Here is a 10,287-nt window from a genome sequence, read left to right on the forward strand (position 1 = left end):
GTATATTATACCAAAACTAATATAATGTAAAATATTTTAGTCTACTACATTTTTGTTGGGATAAAAGATATTCTACTAAAAGCATGAGAATTAAAATGTTACATGGCCCAATGGCTACGTAGTCCAATACACTTCGAAGGAGAGCCAATTTTGAATCAGAAAAAGCCCAATGGTGGCTAGAAAGAAGAGATGGCCCAAGAAGGAGAGTAATCATGTACGGATTCCTCGAGGCTGAGATGATGAATCGATTGAACAGAGAAGAAGATTCGATAATGGAGGTTGAAGGAGGACAAACAGAGAACCATGTCTGAAGCATTTCAGAAGCTCGATGGGGATTTGATTGGCGAAGTCTTGCTGTTCGATTTCAGACAGTTAGTTCAGCCTCCCGAATCAAAGCATCGACATATTTGAATCAATATGGAAGCGATTATTACAGAGAAGATCATCCTATATGCGGGAGGAGAGGTCGTTGCAACGACGGGATATATTTTCTCAGACTACCCGTCGTTGTTTCATTCAATTTGACTTTAATCGTAAGAGATCACATGCTTAGTTGAATCTTTGGTTTCTGATTTCTCAACCACTTCGTTCAATTTTTTTGTTCTAAGTCTCTCTGGTCGGACTTTTCTTTATAAGATGCTTCATAATCTCCTGTTCTAACAGGCGTTGTCTTTGTTCAATTTCAGGTTCTCAAAATCTCTGGCCAGTTGATTTAATAACTCTAATATAATTAGCACATGCAAGAAATGGTAATCTCTTTCTCTCGGATCCGTTTATGCATCTATCTTATAGTTATAGTTTTATAGGCCAATGCTTGATAACAATCAATCCAGTAGCTCTAAGTAAGTATTGTTATTTTTTTAAAGTAAACTAAATGATGTTCTTGTTGTCAAACACCCAACACTAATTATTTACCTTGGTTAGAATAAGGTTACGTTTGCCTAATCTTGTAAATTCTGGAATTTGTGGATCAAAGATACTTGAGAACAACCTTCCCCATTAGTAATATTGAATCTAAAACAAATAAAAACAGAACTCGCTAAATATATATGTAGAAATAAAAAAGATGAATAAGATTTTTGCTAGCTAATTATAGTACCTTATCATCAAGGAATTATAACTCGATTGCTTCATCTTGAACTCCCTTTTGCTTCCAGATTCTCAAGATTTTTACACGGATTTGCTTATCTTCATTGTGAAACATCAGTAAGATAAGCAAAATGAGAAGAGACAACAAAAAAGGTAACACAGATCATCATGATCCCATCAACAGCTTAACATGATTTAACAAATTATCATAGTTTGTAAAAGATAGATGCAACCTACCTGATTTTCTCGGTATTCCTCGTATGCAGATCAAGTTATCATAGTTTAAAAGAGTTGTCTTTGCTCCCTAAGACATATAACATATCAAGTTAGTTAATAAGAAAAAGGTTTAGAACCAAATTTCAGTACATGAAAACTGACTTCCTCATCAGTCTAGACCATATCAAGAGTCTCCCTTTTTGACAGTATATTATCCATGAATGCAGGATCTTAAACTTGGACGCACATGAAGCTTTGTAAAGTCTCAAATCTATGAGATTGGAGAATGAAGCAGCCATTGATTTCTGAAAAGTCTTCTTTTATTGTGTTAAAAGGTAAAATCTCTGCTGATGTGATAATTTTCTGTTATCGAAAACCTATTTATAGAGGTTATAGTCTCTTGGCCTTAGGTTTTATAAAAATTCGAAAATAGCTTTGTGATCAAGCCAGATTTGTTAGATATCATTAACTAACATTTACATAATAAGAAATCCGAAATAAATGTCAAGATATCTTCGAGAAATTAAGAATTGAATATAGCATGTTTAAAGAATATGCTTTAGTCATTTACTTAAAAATCAGTTGTTGATTAATGTCGATTTGATATGGTTCATTTTATTTAGGAAACAAATATTAATGGACTCAAAATCTTTACCATTTAAATAGGAAACAATTTAATTATAGAATATTGGTTTGTTTAAAAGATATATACGGCTGATATTTTCCTAAACTCAAACTAATAATTTCGTTTTTGATATTTATATAATTCTAGGAAACATTTTGTATATAAGATCAATTAGTTATACAGATTCTAGATGAAATCGTTTATCTCGCCTTTTAATAGGAAACATTTTGTATTTAGGATCAATTTCTTATAACTATATATATTCTATATATCTTTAAATCTTTCAAATATGAGAAACTTAATCATTTAAGCCTTGAATGTAGGTAGCAGCAAATATGGAAGCATTTGGTGAAAGATTTCGGGTAAAATGCTCAATTAAGGTAAGATCCGAGATTGATTTTTCCGGGTCAAAAACATTAAATTTCCGGGTCAAAATTAAACAAATTTTGACCCGATTTGGGTACCCCAAAAACTGCTGCAAAAATGTATAGTAGACTAGATTGTTACCCGCGGTAAACCGCGGATTAATTATTTGATTTTTTTTTGTCTTTTTATAAACTGATGAATTTGTTGTATATAATATTTTTTGTTATACATTGCGAGTCACATGCGTTGTAACTAAAAATGAAAATTTTAAGTTGTATTTGTTTTGTTTTGTGTTTAAAATTGTATATTTGTATTTTGATTTGTTAATCCCAGGATTTCACCCGTGATATATTATCCCGTATTAATATCAATCCAAATCCGACCCGTCCCACCATATAATCATGTCCCGTAAAATTAAACATCATTTTGTTATTTCTTTTAATAACACTTTTATTTAAAAGACATATAATTCGAGTCAATTTAAAAGTTTGCTTTCAAATAGTTTCTATAATATATATATATATATATATATATTTCAAATTAGTGTGTGTTTTTAGACCAACCCGTAAAAATATTTTTAAAATGTATATTAAAATACTAAATAATTGTATTTCGATTTGTTAATTTTAAGATTTCACCGTGATATATTGTCCCGTTTTAGATAATTGTAGAAATTAAGAAAATATCTGAATGACTCAATTCCGGGTCAGAGTAAAAAATAAAATACGACCGGACTAAACGCGCAAATTTGTTTTTCAAAAATGTTAATATAGATTGTACACATACTTTTTTCTTCATCGATTGAGTAATATGTCCGTTTTAAAAAATTTGAATCATAGCATATGCAGAAAAAATCGAATTTTTTTATTAAGTATATATATTTTATAATAGTTCAAAATAATATAAATATAAGATCATATAAAAGTGAAATGAGAATCATATATTTATGTTTTAATTAGGTAGAGAGGTTTTAGGAAATTAGTTCAAATTTGTTATATTAGCATTAAATAATCATATTTGATTTCTTTATCTATAAAAATTGTAGAGAATATGCCATAAATAAAGAGTTTAGGTATAGTAATTAGTTGAGTATATATTTTTTAGATTTTATTGAGTAATTTTCGTTTTTTAATTTTGTCAAAAATAAGGAAAGATCCGATTGAAGATTTCCGGGTCAAAATTAAATAAAATTTGACCCGATTAGGAACCCCAAAAAGTGTTGCAAAAATGTATAGTAGATGCATCTGCAAAGGGAAGCATGATATTTACAAAAGCTAACCAAGCATGATATTTACAAAAGCTAACCAATATTTAAATGCAGAGAGAGAGAGAGAGAGATGACGTGGGGATGGATGGACATGAGTATGGCATATATTATAAGCGTTTAAGATGGAGATTGGAAATAAAATGGGTCCTCACTATTTGGACCCACTCAGAAAAATACATAATGAAAATGGGTGGTCCACTCACCTAAGACTCTTAAACGGTCTAAAAATATATAACATCACTAGCATTATTACGTTGCTCTCGTGAGATATGCTTACATGCTATAAATTTATGGAAAATCTTAGGTTAAGATTGCAGTCACACACAAATTGACCTGTGCAAGGACAAGTGGTTTCAACACCGATTGACGACATGTCGTATACAACTATACGTCTATACGTAGATACCCCTCCGTCTCATAATCTTCGAAATCCGCCACCAGCTTTATCTCCCTCAGACCCTCCACTACAAGAAAACATGGATTTAGCGACTACACTAATAGTAACAAAATCGTCGCTAAATACATAATTACGACTGTTTGGCGACTAAAACACGTAGTCGCTGAACCTTGCGTCGCTAAATTAATATGTCGCATAACAGTCGCTATTTGGCGACTAATAGGCGACCATTATTTGCAGTCGCTATTCAGTCGTCACACAGTCGCTAAGTTTGCGACTCTTTTGGCGACTGTTTTGTGACGAATCTAGCGACTGTTATGTCACTACATGGCGACTATTTTCTAAATGTTTTGGTAACTGAATTGATACTACTTTGCGACTGATTATTATCGACTTAGAATGCTAATTTTGGAAGAATAAATTGTTGCTAATTTGATTGTTATTACCAATTTATAAGCAAAAAGACTTCTATTTAAAACATAAGAACATTATAAAATAAACCACAACATAAACATACATAAACATAAGAACCAAGTTCAAGTAACCAAACAACTTACACAAGTTTTCAAAGCAACACAAATGTTTTCAAGTTCAGAGAAGGAGGGAAAGTTTAGAGAAGGAGGGACCTATGGTTGTTGAGCAGTAGGAATAGTAGCAGTAGTAGCAGCAGTCGTGGCAGCAGCAGTGGCAGCAGTCGTGGCAGCAGCAGTCGTGGCAGCAGCAGTGGCAGCAGTCGTGGCAGCAGTAGTAGTATCAGTGGCAGCAGATTGAGACTTGAGGAAGGCCATAAACTTTGGGTCAGTCTCGCTCAAATACTTCTTCACCATCGCCAAATGCTTGATCTCAGCTGCTTGCTCAGCTGCGACCCGCAAAGCCTCTGCTTCACGTTCTGCTTGGAGCGCTGCTTGTTCCTCTATCTTCCGGTTAGCATCCTCAAGCTGTGATTGGAGTGTTGTGAAAGAAGAACTGCTTCCTGGGTACTTGCGCTTCCCGTTGATGTAAACCCCGAGGCTGCCAACACCAAAGTATTCTCCTCTGTCGTTTGTGACAGTAGACTGCATACCAAAAGAAAGAGTATTACACAGTTAGACTGCATAACAAAAGCAACCATAAATAACAGACTATTTACCTGAAGGAAGATCTCATCATCCTCCTCTTGAGATAGCTCATATCGTTGCGAAGTCCCATCTGCTTGTTCATCATTCTCTTGAAGGGCAGCCAACTTAGCTGCCTTGTTCTTGAGATATGTTTCATGGACTTCCTGCGCCTTCCTATCCACAAAAGTCCCATCCTTCTTGGTATGAGTCCTGATGAAAACTTCACCAATAGTAGGAGGTCTTCCCAATTCAACTTCCTGAACAAAGTAAATATATAGGTCTAAGTAATCTAAAACTAAAACAAAGTAAATAGGTCAGAATATACCATCTCTTGCTCTATTTGTAAAAACGACTTTGGACCAGCAACATGCTTGTGAGGACCAAGACCATTACGGTCAGACATCCTAGCTGCTGATGTGGTTGAACTCTTGGCTAATGCTTCTTCAGTGTCCCAATAGGCACACATCTCTATCCAAAGTGTTTTCTCGATCCAATTTGGCCTCTCTCGTTTTGAACATGCCTTGCTAACCATGTCTTTCATCCGCACCTGACAAATCTTGTAGAATTTAGCTTCAACAACACCTGTCACTGAGGGATGCCAGGTGTGTAGTTTCTACAAAACAAGAGTAGAGTTTGGTGTTAGTGATCAAAAAACAAAACAAAAGTGTAATTACATAAGTATAAGAGGAGACAGAATTTTACCGCGAATTCGAGGAAGTATCTTTCTCTTCTACCAGTAGGAACACAGCTCCAATTGTAATATGGCCCATCAAACTTGTTTGTGAAACATTTAGTGATCTTCCGGGTTAGCTTTCCATTGTCCTTACCAAACCTACAATCAAATAAACCAGTTAGCTTTGATACCATCCATAATCTATAAACAAGTAGACCTAATCAAATACAAACATACTCAAACTCAAATTATACAACCAGACTCTACTTAAGTTATACAAGCAGACCAATAAAGCTAATACTATATACTAACAGACTCTAACTCAAACTATACAAGCAGGCCTATATACAAGCAAACCTAACAGACTATAAGACCAAAACATGCAGACCAATAAGAAGACTCTACTTAAGTATTGAAAATGTTTACCAAGCTAACCTATTTACCTAATCTATATACAATCAGACCTATATACAATCAAAATTAAAAATGTTTACCAAGTGGTTTCAGGCTCGAGGTTGGGAGAGATGACGGTGGTGTACTTCTCACGGCCTGGGATGAGAAGTGTAGCATGTAAATCTGCGAGGACATCTTCTGGGAGTGTTGAATCCCTCAACACATCTTCTTTAGATTCACCTTCAGCTTCCTCATCTTCAGATTCCTCGTGTGAGTTTTGAGCCTGAGAACTATGATGCGATACAGAGGCTCGAGGTTGAGGAGAAGGTCTTTGTTGACGAGATGGTATTTGTCGATTTGACGCTGCAGGCTGAGTCGACGCTGGAGGTTGAACCGGCGCAGGAGGTTGAACCGGCGCAGGAGGTTGATTCGACCGAGAAGCTAGACGATGAATAGATCCTACAGAGCCTCGTCCTTGAACAGATCCAGACCCTCGAACTTGAGTAGATCCAGATTCCCGAAATGGATGCGACCCAGAGCCTCGAGGAGAATCATCGCCGGACTGGAACAGCTGCGTCGGAGGAGGATAGTCTCTATGAGTCGGAGGCTGAGACTCTAGGGCTACAGGATTTACCGGACTTTGCTGAGTCTCTGGGGCTTTAGGATTTGCCGGAGTGAAGGTATACTGGCTAGGAAGAGTACTGGGTCTTCGATTTGACGTCCCAGAAGCAGTGGGTCGATTGGCGACAGGTCGATTTGGGGAAACCTTCGGAGCCCTTCCTCCTCCTCCTCTTCCTCTCTTACGTTTTCCACCACTAGGAGCCATCGAGAGAGATACGAGAGACAATTCGGTCGAGAATTAGGGTTCGTCGCTAGATCGAGAGAATCTAGGGTTTGATTTGGGTGCGAGCAAAACGGGATTAGGGTTTTCTACGAAGGGAGAACGACATATATACTTGGGCTCATGGGCTAACGTTACTGGGTTGTTGGGCTTTTGGGCCCAATTTGAATGTCCAACTAGAATTACGCAGTCGCTAATTCGTAGCCACTGAGTCGCTCTAGTTGGCGACTAAATATTCGGTAACTAATCTGTCGCCATATTTAGCGACTATATAACGACAATATAAATCAGTCTCATATTAGATACTAATTAGCGACTATCGTATTTTGGTTCATATTTAGTCGCCAAAACGTAGCTAAACGGTCACTAGATATAGCGACTGCAAAATTAGTCGCCGAATTAAGTCGCTAATCTCATGTTTTCTTGTAGTGCTCACTCTTCTCTTTTCTTTTTTTTTCTTTTCTTGTGCGGCTATGATAGTAATATATTACAAGATGAACTGATGTTGTGGAAAGCGATTAGGGTACGTAATGCCCAAGGAAAGTTGATTGAATCCCCAACTTCCGTAAATAGAAAGAAAAAGAAACATTGAACTGTCAGTACGTAACCATTTAACAACAAAAACTGTCATTAACCAAAATGATCTGAAGAGTTCGTTGACTTTTCTAGTGCATATATATATATATATATGGTCATATTTACAGCCTGTTATAAAATTTGTTAGTGACACCCGAAGCTGCAGTGATTCGGGTCTAAGAGCAACAGCAATGGCACACCTTAAAGGGCTCTTAGCCTAATTTCTTAAAAATTTTAAGCCCAAATTTAATTCAAAACAGTTCTTAAACCCAAGCAATGTTTCTTTCTTTAGAGTTGTTTGGCCTCTTAAGGTGCGCTGACGTGGCATCGTTCTATTGGTTCGTAATCAGAGAAAACAAACAAAAAAAAAAACACACCCGATTCATTTTTCTCGCATCTCTCTCTCTCTCTCTCTCACCTTGTTCTCTCCGTCGACGATTTTCTGAGAGATCGGCGTTGAGCTTCAGAAACCGGCGTATACTTCCATCAAATTGGAAGCTAAAGGCGAACCAAAGTTGATTGCTCTCGGGAGAGATCGGTGTCGAGCTTCAGAAACCGACCTAATCAATGCTCAAAGCTAATAAAATCGGAGAGTTAGTCGATTCCATGCTCCAATCGCCTCATCACGGTACGAATCTCTCTGTTTAGTTGTTACGGTGACTTTTGATTACGGTTATTAGCTGTAATCAAAATTAGGGTTTGTGGATTGAGATTTGATTTTCTAGAAATTAGGGTTTTTGATTTGTAAACGCAATTTTGGGTTATTGAATAGATAATCAGTCTATTAAACTGTTATTAGTCATGTTCTAAGACGATTGGTGCCATAGATTGTTTGTTTACTCCCGGACATGTTTTTGTTCAACAGAGAATCAGTCTTGTGATGAATAGGTGGTTTCTCTGTGTTTGCTGGCGTGGCAGAACGGACCCGTGAAGGCAGTGACTTGTACAGAGAAATGATTGAGAGCAGTGTCATCAAGCTAGGCGAGAAACAGGTTTTCAATTGTGCAAGTGATGTAAAGACTGACCTAATGTAAAGATAAAGAAAGCACTTTGTCCTCCAAAATTTTGCAAGTGAGTTCTTCCTCTTTTTCTTTTACTTCCTGAGATGCTTTGAGATTAATGCATTTAGATACATCAGTTTTTTTATTTTCTGCTGTGTGATTAATGCATCTTTGATACAAAACGATTATGACTTGTTTATTTTCTGCTGTGTGATTAATGTAGTGAGAGCTAATTTTGAGTTCTTGAAGAAACTTGGAGTTGATTGGTGGTGTTTTCATAATTAATGTAGTTCTGTCTTTAATTGAATGCATTGTGATAAATGATTATGACTGGTTTAGATTAGTTAAAGTCTGAGAAGTCTAAATCATACTTATTAAGTATGTCATTGATTGCTTCTCTTTGATTGCTTCTCTTTGATTGCATATATTGGATTGATTGCTCTCTGTGATTAGATTAGGCTAGATAAAAGTTAATAATGTTATTGATTGCTCTTTGTGATCAATGCTTCAGCCTAACATCCAACCATAACTTCAGTCGTTTTAAACACTGAAGCTCTTTTTTACACTAACTACTGAAGCTATTTATTTCCCTCACTTGTCTTCAAAAAATAGAGAATCTTAAACACAAACCAGAAAAAAACTTAATCTCTTTCCCTCACTTGTCTGATTAAATACACAAACCAGAACCTTCATTGTTTGATATGGATTCAAGGAATCCATATACCAATCCTTCAAGCTTTGTAAACCTCTTAAGCAGTCAAGAAGATAATCCCATGCTTCCACCAAATCAGTATGATGGCTTTAGCTTTAGTGCACCTTGGATTGATCCCAGCCAAGCTTAAGTGCCTGTTGCAGACCGCAAAACAAGACGCAAATGGTCACCAACAGATGATGTGATTCTCATTAGTGCCTGGCTCAACACCTCCAAGGATCATGTAGTCTCCAATGAGCAAAAAGCCACAACTTTCTGGCAACGCATAGCCGACTACGTTGCAGCAAGTCCCAAGCTGAAAGGTCTGTAAAAGAGAGCTCCATTATGCTGTAAACAGAGGTGGGCAAAGATAAATGAGGGGGTCTGCAAGTTTGTAGGAAGCTATGAGGCTGCAACTAAACAGAAAACCAGTGGCCAAAATGAGAATGATGTGGTGACCTTGGCTCACCAGATTTTCTTCAATGATCACAAGGCCAAGTTCACCCTTGAGCATGCTTGGAGGGAGCTTCGCCATGATCAGAAGTGGTGCGGATCGTCAACAAGTAAAGACAGTGGGTCAGAAAAGAGAAAAAGGGCTGAGGTCGGCTCTGCACAGGCCTCATCCTCTATGCCAATCAACATTGAAGAGGAAGAGCCACGTCCCACTGGTGTTAAGGCAGCCAAAGCCAAAGCTAAAGCAAAGACAACCACTGTGATTGGAGAAGAAGACAAGACTCTGAAGGAGTTACATTATATCTGGGAGATTAAGGAGAAAGATTTAGCTTTCAAAGAGAAGCTAATCAATGTTAAGGAGAAGCTTAGTAGGACTAAACTACTTGACACTTTGATGCTAAAAACAGAGCCTCTAACTGACATAGAGATGACTCTTAAGAACAAGCTCATAATGGATATGTTGTCCTAAGCTTAAGTTTGTTTTTATTTCTGTTTAAGCTAAGTATGTTTTAATTATCTGTTTTAAGTTTAACTATGTCTTTAGTTTCTGTTTGAAGTATGTCTGAATGTGTTTTGCTATTAATGAAATGATTTCTGTTTAA

At 36.7% G+C, this 10,287-nt stretch overlaps 1 protein-coding gene and 1 long non-coding RNA gene across 3 annotated transcripts; one reads left to right on the forward strand and one right to left on the reverse strand.

The window, feature by feature from the left end:
- Positions 1-45: 45 nt before the first annotated feature.
- LOC110228434 lies at positions 46-2,393 on the forward strand. Of its 2 annotated transcripts, XR_002331982.1 has the most exons (5): positions 46-533; positions 687-749; positions 1,158-1,242; positions 1,533-1,640; positions 2,254-2,393. It is a non-coding gene; the product is annotated as an uncharacterized LOC110228434 (long non-coding RNA). The 2 variants fall into 2 exon arrangements; XR_002331981.1 differs by lacking the exon at positions 1,158-1,242.
- A 1,648-nt stretch (positions 2,394-4,041) lies between these two features.
- LOC9313314 lies at positions 4,042-7,101 on the reverse strand. Its single transcript, XM_002877200.2, has 5 exons — positions 6,225-7,101; positions 5,760-5,889; positions 5,383-5,670; positions 5,090-5,314; positions 4,042-5,015 (listed from the first exon to the last, which is right to left on the reverse strand). The coding sequence occupies exons 1-5, from the start codon at positions 6,947-6,949 to the stop codon at positions 4,587-4,589; spliced, it is 1,797 nt and encodes a 598-aa protein (XP_002877246.2). The 5' UTR covers positions 6,950-7,101; the 3' UTR covers positions 4,042-4,586.
- Positions 7,102-10,287: the final 3,186 nt, after the last annotated feature.

Source organism: Arabidopsis lyrata, assembly GCF_000004255.2.
Source record: "Arabidopsis lyrata subsp. lyrata unplaced genomic scaffold ARALYscaffold_5, whole genome shotgun sequence".
NCBI classification, from domain to species: Eukaryota; Viridiplantae; Streptophyta; class Magnoliopsida; order Brassicales; family Brassicaceae; genus Arabidopsis; species Arabidopsis lyrata.

Bases quoted from the DNA above. Each gene is read 5' to 3' on its own strand.
- LOC9313314 (XM_002877200.2), bottom strand. From the start codon at position 6,949: ATGGCTCCTAGTGGTGGAAAACGTAAGAGAGGAAGAGGAGGAGGAGGA. The intron at 5,890-6,224 runs GTAAACATTTTT...ATTTGATTGTAG, and splicing joins CTCGAGCCTGAAACCACTTG to GTTTGGTAAGGACAATGGAA. The intron at 5,315-5,382 runs GTATATTCTGAC...TACTTTGTTCAG, and splicing joins TACAAATAGAGCAAGAGATG to GAAGTTGAATTGGGAAGACC.